The 23659-nt window shown below is 46.1% G+C and overlaps 1 protein-coding gene across 1 annotated transcript in view; it reads left to right on the forward strand.

Annotated features, from left to right (window-relative positions):
- Positions 1-23651, forward strand: part of EHBP1L1 (EH domain binding protein 1 like 1) — a 51016-nt gene extending 27365 nt beyond the window's left edge. The window contains exons 9-19 of the mRNA XM_058160751.1: positions 1765-3465; positions 4960-5129; positions 6161-6209; positions 7951-8985; positions 9613-9661; positions 10416-10492; positions 14100-14220; positions 17291-17390; positions 19181-19254; positions 20344-20458; positions 22935-23651. Of these exons, the coding sequence (XP_058016734.1) occupies positions 1765-3465; positions 4960-5129; positions 6161-6209; positions 7951-8985; positions 9613-9661; positions 10416-10492; positions 14100-14220; positions 17291-17390; positions 19181-19254; positions 20344-20458; positions 22935-23022 (3579 nt within the window). The 3' untranslated portion in view covers positions 23023-23651. The remainder of the gene's footprint in view (positions 1-1764; positions 3466-4959; positions 5130-6160; positions 6210-7950; positions 8986-9612; positions 9662-10415; positions 10493-14099; positions 14221-17290; positions 17391-19180; positions 19255-20343; positions 20459-22934) is intronic.
- The last annotated feature ends 8 nt before the right edge of the window (positions 23652-23659 follow it).

The following is a 23659-nucleotide window of genomic DNA, read 5'->3' on the forward strand; positions in this document are numbered from 1 at the left end:
CTTAGAATCATAGAAGCCAAGGGCTTGAAGGGATCTCGGAAGGTCTTCTACTCCAGCCCTCTGCTCAAGGCAGGCATCTTATGGCATCCATTTTCCTCCCATTCAGTCAGGCCCAATTCTTGGAGACGGCCTGGACAAATCCCTACAAATTTTGGGGCAAGGATATTTGGAAGTGGTTTGCCATTGCCTCTTTCCTGGGATTGAAAGAAAGTGGCTGGCCAAAAGCTATCCAGCTGGCTTTGTGCCCAGGGTGGGATTAGAACTCAGGATCTCCTGCTTTGTACCTTGATGGCTTCATCACTGGTTATCATATCATATCATATCATATCATATCATATCATATCATATCATATCATATCATATCATATCATATCATCCATCCATCCATCCACTGAATTGTTAAAACTGCCCAGCTCAAAACTATGTGACTGTAGATGATGTATAGCCACAAAAGAAACAATAAAACAAAAAAGGAACATATATTTTATGCAATATATAAATGTAAGAGATATTGTTGCATGATTGGGGCAATCAAACTCTCCAGAAAGAAAAGAACCCTAGTTATTTTCCGTTTTTAATGAAGAAACAACAAAGAAAAAAAGACACACCACAGACTAAAATAAACCAGGGGTTAAATGAAAAGGAGGGGGAAAAGGGGAAAAATTCATATTACTTATAGTACAGGTAGTCCTCGACTTGCAACGATTCGTTTAGTGACCGTTCAAAGTTAGAACCTGGCCCTGGAAAAGGGGACTTATGGCCGTTTTTCACTCTTACGACCGCTTCTGCATCCCCATGGTCACGTGATCAAAATTCTTGGCAACTGACTCATATTTATGACGGTGGCAATGTCCTGGGGTCATGTGATCCCCTTTTGCAACCTGACAAGCCAAGCCAGTCGGGGGTGGGGGGTGGTTATCAACCGTGCTACTGACTTACCAACCGCAGCGATTCGCTTAACAATCGCGGCAAGAAAACTGGAGCAAAAAATCAATTTAACCAAATGTTTCACTTAACAACAGAGATCTTGGCCGCAATTTTGGTCGTAAGTCGAGGACTACCTGTAGTCCTTGAGACTGGACCTAGTGGTGGGTTGCTCCCGGTTCTGTCCGGATCTTGCGAACCGGTAGTAAAAGCGGTGGGAGGTTCCGTCCACCTGCCCAGACATCATAATGGACGATCTGTGCACGCACAGAAGCTCACGCAAGTGAAGCAGGAGCAGGTGTGCTCCCGTTGCAAACCGGTAGTAAAGGCAAGTAGAACCCACCCCTGAATTGAGCTGTGGTAAGGGAACCTGCCCATCATGGTCGCAAAGCAAGTCACCCAATTTTAGGGCCTTTTTTTTGCAGCAGTCGTAAAAGTTAACGCCAGGGTCGTTAAGCAAATTCATTGCCAGTTTTGCCAAAAAAAATCAGAAGTGACTACCAGTTTTGGAATCCAAACGTGATAAAAACACAATGGTGTGACCACGGGATGTTGCAAACGGTCGTAAGTCCCGTCCGATTGCCAGATGGTCACGTGAATGTGGGGTGTGGCCCGCAGAACTTCAGAACAAAGCCATAAGCGCCCCTAGGGAGATCAGTCATAACTTCAAAAAGTCACTAAGTGACCAGTTGTAAATGGAGGACTACCTGGCCTTGGTCAGATGGAAGAATCTCCCTTTGAACTGCCTCTAGGAGAAGTAGAATTCAGGAATAAAAGTTTTAATTAAATGTCATTCTGGAGGCTGAGACTCTCTCTCCTGGCCTTCCAATCCAGTGAAAATTAAGTTCTTTAATATTTTGTTCGCTACAGCAGCCAGTCTGCCGTTGGGGGACTTCAAATTCAGAATATCTCTTTTTTCCCCCCCCATCCTCCAGGCCGACTGATATCTGGAAACCCAGGGAGGACCGCTCTGTTTCTCCGCCCCCCAGGAGAAAAAGCACCCCAAAGGAATCTGTTAAAAGACTCCTTTCGCCGCCGTTTACATCCAAGGATGCGCCTGTGAGGAAACGCAAACTGGGGAAGGCGACGGGGTCCTTGGACCCCTCAGTGCCTGCCGTGGAGACCCCCGCAATTTTGGAAGATAATCTCATTCCTCTTCCCACGCCCATTATCCTGGATAACCCACCCCTGGAAAAATACGAGAGTCTCGACACAGCAGCTCCCTTTCCGTTGTCGTCCGGAAACCCTGTGGTGATGTATTTCATGGAGGACGCAGCTGTCACCCAACACGATCCTGTTGTTCTCAACAGCGGGCCAGATTCCCGAGGATTTTCTTCGGACGCTGCGTACCTGGCACTGTCTCCTTCTCTTGAGGGTTCGTCGCCGGCACCGTGGGATTTTCGGCCAGCGACGGCTGGCGAAGTGCAGGATGGTGCGGAAGAAGGAACCGTGTTAACGGCTGTTCTGGAAGCCTCAAGCGACGGCGTTCCCTCGGAACCAGCGGAAGATGTGGAGATGGTCACGGAGAAAGAAGAGCTGGCCAAAGACAGGTTGAGGGGCAGTGAGGTGGTGGCTTTGGAGTTACCTGCTGAGAAGGAAGAGGAGGAGGAGACGGGTGAGGTTGAAAGGCAGGAGAACCAGAGAAGAGACGAACACTTCGTGCCTGCTGTAGAAACCCTTCCTGGAGAAGAGGCGCACCGGATTGTGGATGAGGCAGACTGGAGCTTCCCGAGAGTTGACGTCCCTCAGGGCAGAATTTCTCCTCTGTCTTCGTCTTCGCAGGATGGACAACTGGTGATGGAGGACAAGGAAAGGAGGCCCGCATCAGAGGTTCTCTCTTCACCGTTGAAGATGGGTAGGGAAGACATGGCCAGGGAGTCCCTGTGGGACGTACCCCGTCGCTCTCCTTCTGCTGTGTCCGACCTGGAGGAAGGTAAGAGGAGGGACCTGGGAGTTGCAGAGGGGGCACCCCAAAGCCCCCTAGAAGAGCCAAAGTGCCAGAGTGAGGACGAGGGAACCAAGGAGAAGAAGGACGCAGAAGGAAGCGGAGTCTCTGGATGGGCCATGGAGCAGACGGCTAAAACAGAGTGTACTGTGACCGAGGAAGAAGAGGATGGAGGCCAAGATGATGGCAGGAAGAAACTTTCAGAAGAAGTCCTGGAAGATACTACGCTGGAGGAACCCAACGTCCATCTGAATGGGAGTCCGGAGGCTTTGGGCCAAACACAGCCGGACAGTCCAGAGGCTTGTGGCTTAGGGTCACCTTGGAGTGGTGAGCCCGCACAGTCTTCCCGGAATGTCCCTCCCAGTCTGCCAGACCACGAAGAAGAAAGCCTAGAGAGTCCTTCAGAAGGTTTGACTCAGAGACCCACGGAGAAAGAAGTGGTTGCGCCCCATGCCGCCAGCCCGCCTGTATCTCAGGATTCTGCCCTGCCTGCCCCAGGTCCCCGTAGGAGTGCTGGGCCCTGCCAGGAAGCCCTGGTGCTGAGTCCCGTGTCCTGTGGCACAGCCCCCCATGTGGGACCCGAAGGGAAAGACCAGGTATAGCCGGCTGGGGTCTGTCCCCTTCTTTTCCTTGCTGGCTGCTTCTCTTTGAGCCCATCAAACCTTGGTTGGGTGGATGGTGGCTTCTGCCTGGCACAGCGGCGATGTTGGGGGTGCCTCTGGTGGCACAAGGAGGGGCGGGAGGGCAGCGGGTGGATGGTGCGAGAAAGGGGCAGAGACCCCAAAATGTCTTTCTTTGATGCAGGGGTGGGGTTCAAAAATTTTAGCAAGGAGTTCTCTGCTCGGTTGCTGGGTGGGCGTGGCCATGGTGGGCGTGGCCTAGTCAGCCTCCTGCACCACAGCAAGGGGGGGCGTTTTTGCCCTCCATGAGCTTCCGCGCACACCCTGCACTTACCTGCATCCAAAACGGGCCGCATGGGGACTCCTGGGAGGGGTGGGCTGGGTGGGGCCAGCCAGGACTGAGATTTGGGGGTTCTCCGAACTGCACAGAATCTTAGCTAGAGGTTCTCCCGAACCCCCAGCAGCCCGCCCCTGCTTTGATATCAGTAGGACGCCGAGTGGTGTCCAGCACAGCAACTTCCAGCATGGAAATTTTGGGTCTGGCATTATTATTATTATAGGCAGCATTGCGGGTAGTCCTCGAGTTACGAACCGTTCGTTGAACAAAGGTTTGAAGCCGGAAAAGTGATTTATGACCTGTCCTCAATATTATGACCATTGTACTTTGTCCGTGGTCACAATTTAGGAGTTTGGCAGATGCCCTGCATATTTCAAGATTTCAAGGCGGTGTTACAACACGACCGCCTCTGCCGCTTTCTGACAAAGTTGGATTCACTTAATGACCCCCCATGATTCACTTAACAACCGTGCCTTTCACTGAACGACTGTGGTCAAAGTGGTTGCAAAATTGGATGATGACCCACATAAGGACCGCATGGTTTCGTTTAAATTCTGTTCCTGATTGCGGTTATAAGTTGAGGGCTACATATTTGGGTGTTTTGTAAGTTACAGCTGGCTGGGGTGAAAGGCATCTAGTCCTCGCCTTACGACCACAGTTGAGCCAAAAAAAAGTACGTTGCTAAGTGAGATGTTAAGTGAATTTTGGCCCATTTTTTCACCACTTTTCTGCCCACAGTTGTTAAGCGAATCATTGCATTTGTTAAGTGAGCCACATGGTTGTTCCGTGAATCCGGCTCCCCCGTTGACTTGGCTTGTCAGAAGGTCGCAAAAGGAGATCGCGTGTCCCCTCCGCGACACGGCGACCGTCATAAATTCGAGTCAGTGGCCAAGCGTCTGAATGTTGATCACGTGACCGTGGGGAACACCACAACGGTCGTAAATGAGAAGAACATTCATAAGTCGCTATTTTCAGTCCCTGTTGTAACTTCGGTCACTAAACGAACGGTCGTAAGTCGAGGACTACCTGTACTTTATTTTTTTTTTTTTAAAATGCCACCCCTCGGCAGTGTTGGGAATTTTGTTCCCTGAGCTCAGAAATCCTCTTCTAATTTTGGCTTCTCTTCCTCTCAGGCAGAGTCGCTCAGCAGCCCCACCCTAGTGAACTCCAGCCATTGCCTGCTACAGTGGTGTCAGGAAGTGACGGCCGGCTATCGGGGGGTCCGTGTGACCAATTTCACCACGTCCTGGCGCAACGGCCTGGCTTTCTGTGCCATTCTACACCACTTCCATCCGGAAAAGATGTGAGTTGTGGCGAGAAACCCACTCTTTATCCAACCGAGTGGCCATCTGCAATCAGTATTAGATTTCAGGTTTTGTGGCTTATGACCACAATTTAAGGCCCGGATTTCTGTGGCTAAGCGAGGCATTCGTTCAGTGAGTTTTGCCCCGTTTTACAACCTTTCTTACCTCGCTTGTTAAGTGTATCACTGCAGTTGATAAGTTAGAAACCCGGTTGTTAAAAGGAATTACTTCAGTGGATAAGTTAGAAACCCGGCTGTTAAGTGAATCACTTCCGCTGATAAGTTAGAAACCTGGCTGTTAAGTGAATTACTTCCATTGATAAGTTAGAAACCCAGTTGTTAAGTGAATCACTTCCCTTAATAAGTTAGAAACCCAGTTGTTAAGTGAATCACTTCAGTTAATAAGTTAGAAATCCAGTTGTTAAGTGAATCACTTCTGTTGATAAGTTAGAAATCCAGTTGTTAAGTGAAATACTTCAGTTAATAAGTTAGAAACCCAGTTGTTAAGTGAACCACTGATAAGTTAGAAACCTGGCTGTTAAGTGAATCACTTCCACTGATAAGTTAGAAACCTGGCTGTTAAGTGAATCACTTCCGTTGATAAGTTAGAAACCCAGTTGTTAAGTGAATCACTTCAGTTAATAAGTTAGAAACCCAGTTATTAAGTGAATCACTTCCACTGATAAGTTAGAAACCCGGTTTTTAAGTGAATCCAGCTTCCCCATTGTCTTTGCTGGTCAGAAGTTCGCAAAAGGGGATCACTTGACCGTGGGACGCTACAGCCCATCGTAAATATGAGTCCGTGGCCAAGGGTCTGAATTTTGATCACATGACCATGTGGATTCGGCAACGGTCATAAGTGTGAAAAACTAAGTCGCTTTTTTCAGTGCGATTGTAACTTTGAACGGTCACTAAATGAACAGTTATAAGTCGGGACTGCCTGTATTTTCCTCTTCCAGCCCCCTCTACCCAATAGAAATGAATTATTTGAGGATATTTACATTTTTTCCCCTCTTTTCTTTTGTCTTCAGCAACTACGAAGCTCTGGATCCCCTCGACATCAAAGAGAACAATAAACTGGTGAGTCGGCTTTTGAACTCGCTACACCACCTTGTCAGGCGGTTGCGAAAGACGCTGGTTCCTCTCTTGAGTTTTTCCGGTGGCCAAAAATCATTCCCCTTTCCCAGAATTGTTCTCTGAAAGGGAAAATCTAGATGAGAAACGAAGAAGTGAGCAATCCAGATTTTTGGGGATAATGGGCAATTTCTCCCACTTTGTCAGCCTCAGTCCTCCCACCTGTAAAATGAGCAAAATTTCCAGATGACCTTGCAGACAGAAGAATCTCGAGAAATATTTTGGGGTGAAGAAAGCTGTTGCTAAGGTAGAGCAGATAACATTAAATAACATAGACATGAATAGACTAGACTAGGAATAGGAATAGGAATAATAAAAGGAATACAATAGAACAGGGGTCCCCAACCTTGGTCCCTTTAAGACTTGTGGACTTCAACTCCCAGAGTCCCTCAGCCAGCAAAGCAAAACTGGCTGAGGAACTCTGGGAGTTGAAGTCCACAAGTCTTAAAGGGACCAAGGTTGGAGACCCTTGCAATAGAATACAATAGAATAGAATAGGAATGGAATGGAATGGAATGGAATGGAATGGAATGGAATGGAATAGGGATAGGGATAGGGATAGGGATAGGGATAGGGATAGGGATAGGGATAGGGATAGGGATAGGGATAGGGATAGGGATAGGGATAGGGATAGGGATAAGGATAGGATAGGATAGGATAGGATAGGATAGGATAGGATAGGATAGGATAGGATAGGAATGGGAATAGAATAGAATACAATACAATACAATACAATACAATACCGGTAGTAAAAGGAATAGAATAGCATAGCATAGCATAGCATAGCATAGCATAGAATAGAGTACAATACAATACAATACAATACAATAGTAAAAGGAATAGCATAGGAATAGGAATAGAATACAATAGTAAAAAGAATAGAATAGAATAGGAATTGGAATTGGAATTGGAAATGGAATAGGACAGAACAGAACAGAATGGAATAGGAATAGGATTAGAATAGAAATAGAATACAATACAGTAGTAAAGGAATTAAAAATTAAAAATAGTAAAAGACTAGAATAGAAATAGGAATAGAACAGAACGGAATAGGAATGTACATTTTCAATGTGTTTATAAGAAATAAAATAAAAAACTATTTTAAAAAAGGAATAGGAACAGAACAGAACAGAACTCCTTCTCTTTTCAGGCCTTCAATTGATGAGAATTGTAGGAGTATAATTGAGTTAGGAGGGAAAAATGTTTAGCATATGTTTGTTTTATTTTTAACTATACCTTGTGTTTGTTCCGGGAAGTCGGGGAGGCGGAGGGGGCGTTGTGAAGGGAGGGGGGAAATGGGGGGTGAAAAAAGCTTTGTAAAACTTTTTCAATAAAAAAAAATAAAAAATAAAAATAAAAAACTATTTTAAAAAAGGAATAGGAACAGAACACAACAGAACTCCTTCTCTTTTCAGGCCTTCAATTGATGAGAATTGTAGGAGTATAATTGAGTTAGGAGGGAAAAATGTTTAGCATATGTTTGTTTTATTTTTAACTATACCTTGTGTTTGTTCCGGGAAGTCGGGGGGGAGGGGCGGAGGGGGGGCGTTGTGAAGGGAGGGGGGAAATGGGGGGTGAAAAAAGCTTTGTAAAACTTTTTCAATAAAAAAAAATAAAAAATAAAAATAAAAAACTATTTTAAAAAAGGAATAGGAACAGAACAGAACAGAACTCCTTCTCTTTTCAGGCCTTCGACGGCTTTGCCATGCTCGGCATCTCCCGGCTGATGGACCCGGCGGATATGGTCTTCTTGACGGTGCCTGATCGGTTGATCGTGATGACGTACCTTTGCCAGATCCGGGCGTTTTTCACTGGACAGGAACTCAAGGTGGTACAGTTTGCCAGCCACAACAGTGAGACCACTTACAAAGTGGGCAAATTCGACACCGATCCCTCGGGATCCGTCGATCCGGCTGTGTTTTACTCCCAACATTTGCAAAGTAACCCGGAGAAGCCAGGGAAGATTCTAGAAGCCAAGGGGGATTCTGGGAAAGTGGCACGATTGGAGGAGAAGCAGAAAGTAGACGTGGACTCCACTGCCCCGGAGGATTCTGGGAGGCCTAAAGAGGCAAAGGATTCCGGGAATGAAGATGTCGCAGAGACCGTCCCCCGCAAGGAGAGCGAAGCTCAGCCCAGCAACGTCATCTCCGTAGGGCCAGAAGACAAAAATGTGGTGGCCCCCGAAGAAAATAAAACAATATTTCTTGGTCCTGTGGATTATAAGTCCCACGAGAACGTGGCAGATGAGATCGCCCCAAATTCACAGCGTCTCCTAGCGGAAATCTCCAAACCCGACAGGTTGATCAATGGTGCCCCTTCAGCTTTTGAACAGGAGGACTCTGGGGGCGAAACCCCAAGGCATGATGGGAAAGGACTGGTCAACGGTTCCTCGGGTGTCTCCAGCCAGGACCCGGGGGATTCTGGGAAATGCGAGGTGGACGTGGAGAAGATTGGTAAGGACGAGAAGATGGTTGCACCTCCCCGGCTCAAACGGCTTGCCTCCCGGGGCAGCGTGGAGCGTCCCCTGCAGCGCGCCCCCTCGGTGGGCACCGCGGGCCCTGTAGCGCCGCCCCGGTCCCACTCCATCAAGTCCGCTTTTGCTCATATGCGCGATGCAGACCTGGTGAAGAAGCGACGGTCACGGTTGAAGAGTGAGTCCCTCTCGGTGGAAGAGACAGAAGGGGGCGGACAGGCAGAAGAATCCAGCCCGCGACGGATGGCAGTGAGTGATGCCCGGAGGGCTGTTTGGAAAAAAGTTGGGTTGAGCTCACTGGGTTGATTTTTTGGGGTACATATAGTCCTTGACTTACGACTACCCAAAGTTTTCATTAGTAAGCGAAATGGTTGTTAAATGAATTTTGCGGCATTTTACAACCTTCTTCGGCAGAGTTGTTAAGTGAATCATTGTACCATTGTGAGGTTAGTACAGGTGGTTCTCGACGTACGGCCACAATTGAGCCAAAAATGTACATCGCTAAGTGAGTAAGTTGTCAATTTGCCCCACAATACGGCTTTCTTTGCCACGGTTGTTAAGCGAATCTTGAATTAGTCACCTGGTTGTTAAGCGAACCTGATTTGCCCCTTGACTTTGCGTGTCAGAAGGTCGCAAAAGGGGATCCCATGGCCGTCATAAATATGAGTCAGTTGCCAAACATCTGGATTTTGATCCTGTGATGCGGCAACGGTCGTAAGTGTGAATAACGATCCAAAGTCCCTTTTTTTCCCCAGTGCCGTTGTAATTTTGAACGGTCACTAAATGAACAGTTGTAAGTGGAGGACTACCTCTGGATTGCTGGGATCGAATGGTTTCTGGGTTGAGACTCAATGAATTCTTTTCTGCTTTATCCAGGACGATGTTTGCAACGAGGGGACCAAGTCGCGACAAATGAAACAACCAGGTGAGTTGCGGGCAGAGTGTCTTACCAGGGGTTGGAAACGGGTGAAATATAAAATTTGTTATTACCGGTTCTGTGGGCGTGGCTTGGGGGGTTAATGTGACTGGGTGGGCGTGGCCAACTTTTTTTTTTTAACTTTTAAAAGCATTTTTTTCTACAACCTCTTTGGTCCGAAGAAGTTGTAAAAAAATGCTTTTAAAAGCCTGTGATGATCAGGCAACTCAGCTGGGATCGCCAGAGGAAAAAAAAGCTTTTAAAGGGTTCCGACGATCCCAGCCTGAGTTGCCTGATCGCCAGAACCTTTTAAAAGCATTTTTTTTAACAGCCTCTTCGGCCGAAGAGGTTGTAGAAAAAATGCTTTTAAAGGGTTCTGACGGTCCCAGCTGAGCCGTGAGATCATCAGAGTTGTTTTTTTTTTTTTACTTTTAAAAGCATTTTTTCGGCCGAAGAAAAAAATGCTTTTAAAAGTAAAAAAAACAACCAAAAAACCTCTGATGTTTGCGCGGGTCAGCTGGGACGAGGAGGGCAGGAATTTTCGCTACCGGTTCTCCGAACCACCTGCCGCCATCGCTACCGGATCAGGCGATCCAGTCCAAACCGGGAGCATTTCACCCCTGGTTGGAAATAAATATTGTTAAGGGCAAATAGCCTCAGGAAAAGTGGGTTTGTATTGTGAGGTTCACAAGGGACACACCAATAGCAGGATTATACTATTTAAAAAATTGCCAAGTCTAATTTTTGCTTCTTTCCTTTCTAGCTTCTCTCGTCGTTTCTTCCCCGGAACAACCTCTGGACTCTGAATTGAAAAACAGCAACCATGAAGAGGAAATTCCAGTAAGTGGCAGAACGATGGGTTTAGGACGAGGGGAGAGTAGATAATTTCTTTTGGAGAGAGTAAGGCGTAGGGTTGAAAGCACGAGGCTGGGTGTGTGTGTGAGTTCTAGTGCTGCCTTAGGCAGGGAAGACGGCTGGGTGACTTTGGGCCAATCAACAAGAGATGGCGAGTCCTAGTTCCGCTTTAGGCATGAAAGACGGCTGGGTGACTGGGCCAATCACCAGGAGACAGCGAGTTCTAGTTCCGCTTTAGGCTTGAAAGCTGGCTGGGTGACTGGGCCAATCACCAGGAGACAGTGAGTTCTAGTTCCGCTTTAGGCATCAAAGCCGGCTGAGTGACTTTGGACCAATCACCAGGAAACGGTGAGGTCTACTTCTGCTTTAGGCATGAAAGACAGCTAGGTGACTGGGCCGATCACCAGGAGACAGCGAGTTCTAGTTCCGCTTTAGGCTTGAAAGCTGGCTGGGTGACTTTGGGCCAATCACCAGGAGATAGTGAATTCTAGTCCCGCCTTAGGCATGAGAGCTGTCTGTGTGATTTTGGGCCAATCAGCAGATGATGGCGAGTTCAAGTCCTGCCTCAGACCATAAAAGCCAGTTAGGTAACTCTAGGCCAATCACCAGGAGGCTGTGAGTTCTAGTCCGTCCTTAGCCATGACAGCCAGTTGAGTGACTTTGGGCCAATCACTAGGAGACAGTGAGTTCTAGTCCCGCCTAAGCCATGAAAGCCAGCTGGGTCTGGACTTTGCGTCAGTCCCTCTCTCTGTCTCAACCCAGCCCACCTCATAAGGTTGTTGTCATTACGGGGGGTGGGGGAAACGAGAGGAGAAAGATACGTTGGGTAACATTCACCATCTTAAGTTGTTCGTAAAAAAATTATAAAGGTGAGATATAAATAAACGATTTAAAAAAAAAAAAAACCACACCACTTCTGCAAGATCTAAACATGGAGCCATAAGGTTGAGCTGCAAAATAAATAAATAAAAATAAAAAATTTCCAGCTGTAAAATTAACTCAGGAAGTTTGGTCAGGAAGGAAGTTGGCAGGCCTTTATAAAACAGGAATTGTAAAACAAAGTGAATAGATGCCTAACATCTGAGCTGCTTTGTTTTGCTTTCTCATGTCCAAAGTTCCTTTTTTTTTGCTACTAATTTGGAAACCAGGCACCGCAGCACCTATTTGATCAAATTCGATTAAAATTTAAAGATTTAAGATGTAAATGAATTTAATTTAAACTTTAAAAACGTAGCATGGCACTGAGTTTACTTTCCGTTTAATTTTTTTTTTTAAATTGAAATTAAACTGAACGGAAGTTTAACAATCTAGCATTAAAACGAATTTAATTTCAAACGTTAACGTTGAAATGATTTTCATGAACGGCTGCGTGATTCACTTAATGATCGCAGTATCTTGCCCAAAAAAGTTTGTAAAATTGAGCGTCCGTGACTACCTCGCTTAGTAAAACGACCTCACTTAGCAGCTGAAATTCTGCTCCAAAATGCCATCGTAAGACTTCCTGTGTACTTAGAGATCATTTAGTCCAACCCTCTGTGGTGCCCAGGCTGCAGTGATACAAATTCAAATTTCTCTTCTGGCTTTACATCAGGGGTAAAATTCAGCAGGTTCTGGAGAACCGGGTATAGTGGAAATTTTGAGTAGTTTGGAGAACTGGCAAATACCACCTCTGGCTGGTCCCAGAGTGGGGTGGGAATAGAGATTTTGCAATATCCTTCCCCCAGGAGTGGGGTGGGAATGGGGATTTTGCAATATCCTTCTCTTGGAGTGGGGAGGGAATGGAGATTTTGTAGTATCCTTCCCCCAGGAGTGGGGTGGGAATGGAGATTTTGCAATATCCTTCCCTTGGAGTGGGGTGGGAATGGGGATTTTGCAGTATCCTTCCCCTGGAGTGGGGTGGGAATGGGGATTTTGCAGTATCCTTCCCATGGAGTGGGGTGGGAATGGGGATTTTGCAGTATCCTTCCCCCTGGAGTGGGGAGGGAATGGGGATTTTGCGGTATCCTTCCCCTGGAGTGGGGAGGGAATGGGGATTTTGCAGTATCCTTCCTTCAGGAGTGGGGTGGGAATAAAGATTTTGCAGTATCTTTCCCCCTGGAGTGGGGTGGGAATGGAGATTTTGCGGTATCCTTCCCCTGCCACGCCCACCAAGCAATGTCCCCCAGAACCTGTAGTAAAAAAAAAATTGAATTTCACCCCAACATGTTCGAACCCCAAATGAGAAATCTCCCTTGAAGCCAGGTATTTTTGTAAAGGTATTTGCAAAAAATGGCAGCTCGGAAGCTCAAAAGTCCCTTCCGCTTCTTGAGAAATCCAGCTTTTTCGAACCCAGAGAGTTTCTAGCCCTTGTGAGGAGGTCTGAGAACACGAGCTCCTGGCGACAGTCAAATCATGTGGAAATTGAGCAATTGTTGTCGACTTTCCTTCCTCTCTTTGTAAGTCACTGGGCTGAACGAGAAAGAAGAACAGGGCTGTTTGTTGTGATCACGGGTTCAAATTCAGAGAGAATGAGCTTCCCCCCCCCCCCCTTCTGGACAGACGCCGAAATGCCCAGGAGGATTGTCTGTTTAATAGGACAGGAAACAATTTCATTTCACAACCGAATTGCAAGAACTTTGTGTGACCTCATCCCAGGAAAAATCATTCCCAATTCCCATGGATGATTCAGATCGGTGGGGTAGGCAGAGGAAATATACGCCAAAAAACCAAAGAATTTTGCTTGTCTCGAGGCAAATGACAGGTGTTTTTCTTTCTTTTTCTTTTTAAAAAAAGTCTTTTCGGCATTACCCTGAGGACTAGAATCTTCATTTTAAATAAAATGTTTAAAATATAAGGAAAAAAAGAAAGAATTCTGCTTGTCACATCGGCAGAATGAGGCAATGCAAATGACAGGTTTCTTTCTTTCTTTCTTTCTTTCTTTTACACAAAAGTCTTTTTGTCATTACCCTGAGGACTAGAATCTTCATTGTAAATAAAATGTTTAAAATATAAGCAGAAAAAGAAAGACTTCTGCTTGTCACATTGGCAAAACGAGGCAATGCAAATGACATGTTTTTCTTTCTTTTTTTTTTTTGCAAAAAAGTCTTTTAGTCATTACCCTGAGGACTAGAATCTTCATTTTTAAAATCAGGAGCCACATGCGAAGATAGCCCTTCTTCTGCCCCGTATTTAAAGGGAAGATTTTTCCCGGAATGAAAGGTTTGGTGGTTTTTTTGTTTTTTTTTTTGTGAAAGTCAGCTCAATAAGAGTTTCCCAAGGAGCTCAAACTTCAGATGCATTAGTGAACCTGGGTACTGAATTAAACCAGTTTTCTGGATTCGCACAACATTTTCTCTGGGCATCTTTGAGACAGCCTGTGTGTGAGCTTTTGAAGCAGGGGTGAAATGCTACTGGTTCGCACCGATTTAGATGAACCCATAGCGGCGGCGGCAGCAGCATATGGTTTGGCGAACCAGTGGCGGCAGCAGGAAGCTCCGCCCACCTGCCCGGATGTCGTTACTTCCTGTTTGACCCTCTGCGTCCAAAAATCGCACATGACACGCACGCCTTCCATTCAGTCCATCCATCTGTGCCTTCCGTTGTTCGATTGTAGAAATTTCAAGACACCAGCCAGTACGTGGTCGCCGAACTGCGGGCGCTGGAGAACGAACAGAAGCAGATTGACGGGCGGGCAGCGGTGGTGGAGAAGGAGCTGCGGGCTCTGATGCAAACAGGTAGGATAAAAGCAGCAGCAGCAGCAGCTGGCAAATGTTCCCAGGCGTGCCCGTGGCTGTTGTGGGCTATCGGCTGCCGGCCCCTCCAGCAGCCGAATCAGAGGAGGCGGCGTGGGAGTCAGGGCCAGCATCAAGGCAACCTGAGAGCTCCGAGGGGAAAAGAGGGAATGGAGTTGGCAGAGAGAGAGAGACAGAGGCGGAGCCTGGGCCGTCCATCAGCCCTCAGGTAGAGAGTCAACAGCCCCCAGGTCTGGAGGTAGCTGATGAAGAGGGGGAAGAACAGCTGGGTCCAGTGCCTGATGCACAGAAGGCAGAGGAGAGGAGAGCAGTGGAAATCTATGGGCCGGTCCTTGGGATGGAAGAGCCACCGCTGCTAGCGAAGCCCCACCCTAGCTCTGGGGATAAAAGGCAGGGGGTGGAGATGAATAGATGTGGCAGACAACTAATTATCTCCTGGACCGACGGACTTGTTACCCTGCGGTGAGACAGAAACTTTTTGCCGGGATTCCCGGTGCTCCTAATAAAGGAATCATTACTTCAGCTATGGAGGGTTTGTCGTGTTTGGGGAGCTGGCGGCGAACACTGGCTGATCATTGGGTGCTATCCCAAAACATCTGGAGCATCAACTTGGATACCGCCATTGGCATTGACAAATTCACTATCGGTCAATTGCCAAAGTCTGCTTGACTCAGAAGAGCTTACACCAGGGGTTCCCTCCCCCACAAAAAAAAGTGGGGAGCGGAGAAAACTAGAGGTAGTCCTCGGCTTACGGCCACAATTGAACCCAGAATTTATGTTGCTAAGGGAGACATTCGTCAAGGGAGTTTTGCCCCGTTTTACGACTTCGCTCGCCACATTCATTAAGCGGATCCCTGCCGTTCTTAAATTAGCAATGCAGCTGTGAAGTGAATCTCTTGTCGTTGATAAGTGAGGAGCACGGTTGTTAAGTGAATCTGGCTTCCCCGTGGGCGTTGCTGGTGAGACGGTCGCAAAAGAGGGAACCAGTTGCCAAGTATCCGAATGTAAAGCGCGTGACCCATGTGGGGGCTGCAACGGTCGCAGGTGTGAAACATGGTCGTAAGTCGCTTTTTTTCAGTGCCGTTGCAACTTTGGATGGTCGCTAAACAAACTGTTGTAAGTTGAGGACTACCTATAATTTGTGGGAGTGAAACCCTGGGAGCTAGTCCACTTTATAATGTCAAAAAATGAGAATACAAATATATTTCTGGGGTCATTCTGGGATTCTACTGCCATCTACTGTCTGATTGTGGGACTGCGCAAAGATCAACCTTTGGACATCCAATTTAAAATATTCTCAATTTCTGGGGAAATAATTTGGGAGATTTTAGCAGTCCAGGATGGTCACTTCTTTATAATCCTAAATTTAAGGAATTCTAAAGTATAACTGCAGGGGGATAATTGCAGTATCCCCCAGCAAGCCTTAGTTGATTTGAAAAAAGTTAAGCAGTAATTTTATATGTTCCTGTTGGTTTGGTAGTCCAGAACAGTTTCAGTTTCTCTCGTGAAAATTAATTGCCCACTCTGGGTCAGGAAGTCCCCTCTGTCCACTTCACATATAGAATATCCCTAAATTCCATGCACACATCCACCAACGTGAAAAAATGAAAACATGGATGTTTTCATCCATGTGAAAAAGGAATACAGGTAAGTCCTTGACTTACAACCAGGGTGAAATGCTCCCGGTTCGGACCGGATCACTTGATCCGGTAGCAATGGCGGTGGGTGGTTCGGAGAACCGGTAGCAAAAATCCCTGCTCCCCCCACCTGCCCAGCTGAGCCACGCAATCATCAGAGATTTGGGGTTTTTTTCACTTTTAAAAGTATTTTTTCTTCAGCGGAAAAATGCTTTTAAAAGGTAAAAAAAAAAAGTTGGCCACACCCACCCAGTCACATTACACCCCCCCACCAAGCCACGCCCACAGAACCGGTAGTAACAAATTTTACATTTCACCGCTGCTTACAACCATTCGTTTAGTGACTGTTCAAAGTCACAACAGCACTGGAAAAAAAATCAGTTTTTTTTCATACTTTACGACCAATCACCATTTGGACCCTTGGCAACTGGCTCATATCTGGTGGTGATCCTGTCTTAAGGCCACCTTTTTTTCTACCTTATCAAGTTGAAGGATATGGTCTACTTTATCGAATGCCTTAACTGAAGTCCCAGTAAATTATATCGAACTAAGGAGGGATTTCCTGACTGTGAGAACAATTAATCAGTGGAACGACTTGCCTCTAGAAGTTGTGGATGCGCCATCAGTGGAGGTGACTAAGAAGAGATTGGACAACCATTTGTCTGGAATGGAATACGGTCTCCTCCTTCAGTAGCGGGTTGGACTAGAAGACCTCCAGGGTTCATACTACTCTTATTATTCTAAGGAAGAGAAGGAGAGAAAGGTCTCCTGCTTGAACAGACTAGAATCCATCTGGTGGTGACGCTGTCTAATCCACATTTTTCCATTTTATCAAGTGGAAGGTCTACTTTATCAAACGCCTTACCGAAGTCCGAAAGTAAATTATATCCACGGCATTCCTCCCGTCCCCTAATTTTGTCACTTTGTCAAAAAAACATCATAAGATTTGTCTGGCGTGAGCTGCACAATCTTTATGACGGTGGCTGTATCCCCTTTTGTAGCAAAGTCCATGGGGAAGCTGGTTTCACTTACCAACTGAGTTACCAACTTAAACATCTGCAGTGATTTGCTACCGGTTCTCCGAACCACCGGCCACCATCACTACCGGATCGGGCGATCCGGTCCGAACCGGGAGCATTTCACCCCTGATTGTAAGTCAAGGACTTACCTGTATTCCTTTTTCACATGGGGATCAATTTCACAAGGTCGTAAAATGGGGCAAAACTTCCCGTTAGCACCTGTCTCGCTTAGCAACATATATTTTGGGCTCAATGGTGGTCGTAAGTGGAGGAGTACCTCAAATGATCTTTTCTGCAGGGATTGAAGTTAGAAGTTGAGAGATTCAGGCAGACCGATGGGGTCGGGCACTAGAAGCCAATGGGTCCCCATCAGCCTTTCCTTATTTTCCCTTTTAGGTGCAGATAAATTGAAGGAGGAAGAACTGATCCAGGAATGGTTCACTCTGGTCAATAAGAAGAATGCCCTGATCCGGAGACAGGATCAACTACAGCTGTTGTGAGTAGGAGAAAGAACAAATAGGGTCCAATTACACTTACATATAAAGGCAGGCTTTGGCGTGGTGCAGTGGCCTAGAGGTGAAGCTCTTGCCTCACAATCAGGAGGCTGTGAGTTCGATCCTAGGTAGAGGCAAATATTTTTCTCTCTTGGGCTAAATGAGAATATATCTGCTAAACAAAACTCGGCACTGGCAACAAGAAAGGCATCCGGCCAGAAACACTCAGCTCCATTCATTTGTCCAGACGCCACCCCGCAAGGGATTATGAGGTCATTAAAAGAAGATGATACAGATAGTCCTTGACTTCCAACAGTTGGTTTAGTGACTGTTCATAGTTACAACGGCCCTGAAAAAAGTGACTTACGACCATTTTTCACACTTAACAACCGTTGCGACATCCCGATGGTCACAGGATCAAAATTCAAATGCTTGACAATTGACTCATAGTTGTGACAGTTGCCGCATCCTGGAGTCACGTGATTCCCCGTTTGAGACCTTCTCCCAGGCAGAATCAATGGGGAAACTTGATCCGCTTAACAACCGTGTGACTAACTTAACAGCCGTGGCGAGAAAAGTCATAACACGAGACAACAACTAGCTTAACGAATGTTTTACATAGCCCACAGAAATTTTGGGGATCAATTGCGATTGTAAGTCAAGGATAACTTATAGTTCCCAACATATGACCGTAATCGGGGCTGCAATTTCTGCCATAATTTAGTCCATTCATAAAATGACCTTCACATGACTAGATCCGATTTGACAGCATTTTTACTACGGCCATCAAGTGAGTCATACAGTCATTAAATGAATCACACAATCGTTCAGTGAACCGCAGCGTTGTTGAGTGAATCCAGATTTCCCCCATTAACTTTACAAATCGCTTTCACAATGATAGACTACAAGACTCTTAATCAATGCCGGTCAGTGGCCAAGCACCCAAATTGCAGTTCCAGGGATCGCGGGGGGTGATGCAGTGGTCATAAGTGCGAGGACCCGTTGTAAGTCACTTTTCCCCCAAGGCCCTCATTAACTGACAATAAACTTTGAGCTGTTATTAAAGGAATGATCGTAAGTCAAGGAACTAAATCTACTTGCCACTAAGATTAAAACCAAAGACATTGCATTTCTGTTCCCTGCCCTGATTTGGGGGTGGATCTTTAAATGTGGTGACATGTAAAATTTGTTACTACCGGTTCTGTGGGCGTGAATTGGTGGGGGGGGTAATGTGACTGGGTGGACGTGGCTATTTTTTTTCTTTTACTTTTAAAAGCATTTTTTCTACAACCTCTTCCGCCGAAAAGGTTGTTAAAAAAAAAATGCTTTTAATAGCCTCTGACGATCAGGCAACTCAGCTAAGATCGTCAGAGGAGCCTTTTAAAAGCATTTTTTTTTAAACAACCTTTTCGGCCGAAGAGGTTGTAGAAAAAATGCTTTTAAAGGCCTCTGACGATCCCAGCTGAGCCATGTGATCATCAGAGGCTTTTTTTTTTTTTTTACTTTTTAAAGCATTTTTTCAGCCGAAAAAAAAATGCTTTTAAAAGTAAAAAAAAAACACCTCTGATGATCGTGTGGCTCAGCTGGGCATGGGGGGATTTTTGCTACTGGTCCTCCTAACCACCCACCGCCATCGCTACCGGATCGAGTGATCCGGTCCGAACCGGGAGCATTTCACCCCTGGACACACAAACACCTCCCCAATTTTTTCCAATCCTCGAAACCTCCCCCCTGTGCATCGCATCCTGATTTCTGGAATTGAGCCTGAGTGTCATTGCTTGTATTTTTCCAGGATTGAAGAGCAAGACTTGGAACGACGGTTTGAACTCCTGAGCCGTGAACTTCGCGCCATGATGGCCATAGAAGGTGAGGGCTGGAATCTCAGCCAGGTGGTGACCGCCCCGCCTTCAAGTGAAAAACGGGCACTTGGGATCATTGTAGCTACCTGGAACAAAAAGCCACAAGGAAGTTGGAATTTGGGTCTCCAGAGGGCCTACCTTACAGGGGTGTTGTAGTCATTCAGATCAAGAAGGTGGAGGGTGGGAATAAAACCAGAGGTCTCATCTGCCAGCTGCTGACCCTATTCTCCTTTTATTTGAGTCATGCGGACAGTGATCTATGACGGGGCCTTTTTGGTGGCGGCCCTCACATTGCTTAAAATCAGTATATCCTTGATTTACAGCCATAATTAAGCTCAAAATTTCCATTGCTAAGTAAGAGAGTTAAGTGAGTTTTGCCCAGTGGTGAAATCATCCGCAGATTGCCACTGGTTCACTGCACGCGATGGGAAAAAAGTTAGCCATCGCTGGTCTACTTTATCAAATGCCTTACTGAAGTCCAAAAGTTTTTTTTTTATTTATTTACATTTATATCCCGCCCTTCTCCGAAGACTCAGGGCGGCTTACACTATGTCAAGCAATAGTCTTCATCCATTTGTATATTATATACAAAGTCAACTTTTATTGCCCCCAACAATCTGGGTCCTCATTTTACCTACCTTATAAAGGATGGAAGGCTGAGTCAACCTTGGGCCTGGTGGGACTTGAACCTGCAGTAATTGCAAGCAGCTGCTGTTAATAACAGACTGTCTTAGCAGTCCGAGCCACCAGAGCCATTGTAAGTGGCTAAAAGTAACCTGTATCCTACTAAGGAGAAATTTCCCGACGGTTAGAACCGTCAGTGGAACTGCTTGCCTCCAGAAATTGTCCATGCTCCATCGCTGGAGGTTTTTAAGAAGAGATTTGGAGCTCCATTTTGCCCAAACTGCTATAGGAGTATCTTGTTTGAGCAGGGGGTTGGATTAGAAGACCTCCAAGGTCCCTTTCCAGCTCTATTCTGAATTGGGAGAAAAATGGAGTCACTCGGCTGTTTGTATATTTGCTTTTCTAGGGCAAGCCGGAAAATCTATTGAATGAACCACTTGATTGAAAACCTGTTTTTTTTCCTGCTCTGCAGATTGGCTCAAAACAGAAGCCCAGCGGCAACGGGAGCAGCTCCTTCTGGAAGAACTGGTCTCACTGGTGAATCAGCGCGATGAATTAGTCAGGGATCTTGATATCAAAGAGCGTATGTAAGTTGGCGTCTTTCTTTTTGCTTTTGTCTTTCTTCCTATCCTTTCTTTCCTTATTTCTTTCTCTGTTTCTTTCTGTGCCCTTCCTTCCTTCTTTCTCTCTCTCGCCTTTCTCTATCCTTCCTTCCTCTCTCCTTTTCTTTTTCTTTCTTTCCTTATCTCCCTTTCCCTTTTCTTCCTCTCCTTTGCTTTCCTTTCTTTCCTTATCTTTCCTCTCTTTCTCCTTCCTTCCTTTCTCTTTCTTTTCTTCCATTCTTCCATTTTCTTTTCTTCCTTCCTTCCTTCCTCTCTCCTTTTCTTTTCTTTTCTTTTCTTTTCTTCCTTCCTTTTCTTTTCTCTTTCTTCCTTCCTTCCTTTCTTTCTTCTTTTTCTTTTCTCTTTCTTTTTTCTTTCTCTTCTTTCTTCTTCCTTCCTTCCTTTTTCTTTTCTTTTTTTCTTCCATTCTTCCATTTTCTCTTTTCTTTCTCTTTCCTACCTCTTTTTTCTTTCTTTTTCTTTCTTTCTTCCTCTTTCTTTCTTTCTTTTTCTTTCTCCTTCCTTCATTTCTCTTCTTCCTTTTCTTTCTTTTCCTTTCTCCTTCCTTTCTCTTTCTCTTTCTTTTCTTTTCTTTCCCACAGCCCAAATATTCTAGCTACAAGGCTACAACTAATGTGGGTGGGGGGTTATTCTTTTTTAACCCCTCAATATTCCGTCACTGGCCTCCAAAAAGTCTTCTCCTATTTGTAATTGCTTTTTAAAAGGAAGGAATTTTGAAGGGCCTTAGGAACTGGCATTTAATCTAATTCTCCTTGAAATTAAAATAGAATGATATACAAGTTTGGGCCAAGCTCACCCATCTTTGCCAAACGCCTCCCATCCCACAAAAAGGCTGCTCCTTCCTATCGCAGGTCCTTAGCTGCAGTATATGATGAAGGCATTCATGTACTTAACAGAATAAGAGAGTTGGGAGGGACCTTGGAGGTCTTCTAGTCCAACCCCCTGCTCAAGAAGGTGAACCTAGGTCCTTTCAGACAAAAATGCCTGTCCGGTCTCTTCTTAAAAACCTCCAGTGATGGAGCACCCACAACTTCTGGTGGCAAGCCGTTCCACTGGTTAATTGTCCTCAGTGTCAGGAAGTTTTTCCTGAATTCCAGGTTGCTTCTCTCCTTGATTTAGTTTCCATCCGTTGCTTCTTAAAAGGCAAAAACTTAATGTATGTAGGACTGCCCCAATGTGATTTGAAATTTTTTTTTAAAAACAACAACAGCATCATTAAGAAACTGAGAAAGAAAACTGCTAACTTTCTTCACTAAAAACTTGCTGGGGAACATCTTGGTAGCTATAAAGGCAGGGTAAAAGACAGCCAGTTTGGTCTAAGGCTTAAAGCACCAGGCTAGAAACCTAGGAGACGGTGAGTTCTAGTCCCACGTTAGCCATGAAAGCTGGCTGGGTGACTTTAGGCCAATCACCAGGAGACAGTGAGTTCTAGTCCTGCCTTTGGCATGAAAACTAGCTGGGTGACTGGGCCAATCACCAGCAGATTGGGAATTCTAGTCCTGCCTTTGGCATGAAAGCCAGCTAGGTGACTTTGGGCCAATCACCAGGAGACTGGGAATTCTAGTCCCGCCTTTGGCATGAAAACTAGCTGGGTGAGTGGGCCAATCACCAGCTGATTGGGAATTCTAGTCCCGCCTTTGGCATGAAAACTAGCTGGGTGACTGGGCCAATCACCAGCAGATTGGGAGTTCTAGTCCCGCCTTTGGCATGAAAACTAGCTGGGTGACTGGGCCAATCACCAGCTGATTGGGAGTTCTAGTCCCGCCTTTGGCATGAAAACTAGCTGGGTGACTGGGCCAATCACCAGCAGATTGGGAATTCTAGTCCTGCCTTTGGCATGAAAGCCAGCTAGGTGACTTTGGGCCAATCACCAGGAGACTGGGAGTTCTAGTCCTGCCTTTGGCATGAAAACTAGCTGGGTGACTGGGCCAATCACCAGCAGATTGGGAGTTCTAGTCCCTCCTTTTGCATGAAAGCCAGCTGGATGGCTTTGGGCCAATCACCAGGAGACGGTGAGTTCTAGTCCCGCCTTTGCCATGAAAGCCAGCTGGGTGACTGGGCCAATCACCAGCAGATTGGGAGTTCTAGTCCCGCCTTTGGCATGAAAGCCAGCTAGGTGACTTTGGGCCAATCACCAGGAGACGGTAGATTCTAGTCCCGCCTTAGCTACGAAAGCCACCTGGGTGACTTTGGCCCAATCACTCTCTCAGTCCAGCCCACCTCGCAAGGTGGTTGTTGTGAGGAAAACAGAAAGAGAAAGGAATATTACATAGGTTCGCTTCCTTGAGTGATTCATAAAAGCAACACAGGCCTAAATAAAATAAAAAACCTAATAAAAGAAATAAAAATAAGGGAGAGAGGCCGAACAAAGCTTTCCTTGGTTCCGTCCCTCAACTTTTCCCTCCTGCTTTCCTTCCTGTGGCGCCCCGAAAACTCTCAGAGCTCTGGAAGAAGACGCCAGACTGGAACGAGGCTTACAGCAAAGACGTCACAAGATGAGTCGGCGGGAAAAATGCCGCGTCAGCTGAGAAGGGCTCCTGCCTTCGTCTCCCGACACCCCTGCAGGGTGGGAAAAAGCCCAGCGGTTTCCCAAACCGCCAACCGACCTTTTGCCTTCCGACGCTGCTCCGGCTTGCTGCGCTCTGTTCATGCCCAGGAGAAAGTCTTTGTGGACTTTTCCCCACTTTTGAGGGTGGGGGGGGCGCATAAATTAAGATGCACTTAATATTTTTTTTCTTTTTTTTAAACCCCCTGGGGGGAAAAAAACCCAACAACTTTCGATAGGGATTTTTCTCTCGATCTGGCGGGGGAAGAGATTCGCAACGATCTGTTTTAGAAACTATTTATTGGTTTTTGCATGTGTCCGTGTGTTTGCCTGCGTGCCAGGAGGTCCTGAGTTCGAAAAACGGGTCCTTCCTCCCATTTTGGTGATCAAGCTTTGGGCCAGAAGCCGCCTTTTACTTTTTTGAACGTTTCCTTTTTTTAAAAACAAACAAACAAACCGATCCACGCTTGATGGTACCGAAGCCACCGAGTGCCTTGAATGCTCCTAGTGCCAAATTGGGAGGATGGGCAAAGCTTAATGCCCATTTTCTCCCTGCGATTTGGTTCTCCTGAGTATTTGCACTAAATTTGTACTGGACTTCAGAATAAATTTGTTTGGAA

This window comes from Ahaetulla prasina, chromosome 17 (assembly GCF_028640845.1).
Source record: "Ahaetulla prasina isolate Xishuangbanna chromosome 17, ASM2864084v1, whole genome shotgun sequence".
NCBI lineage: Eukaryota > Metazoa > Chordata > Lepidosauria > Squamata > Colubridae > Ahaetulla > Ahaetulla prasina.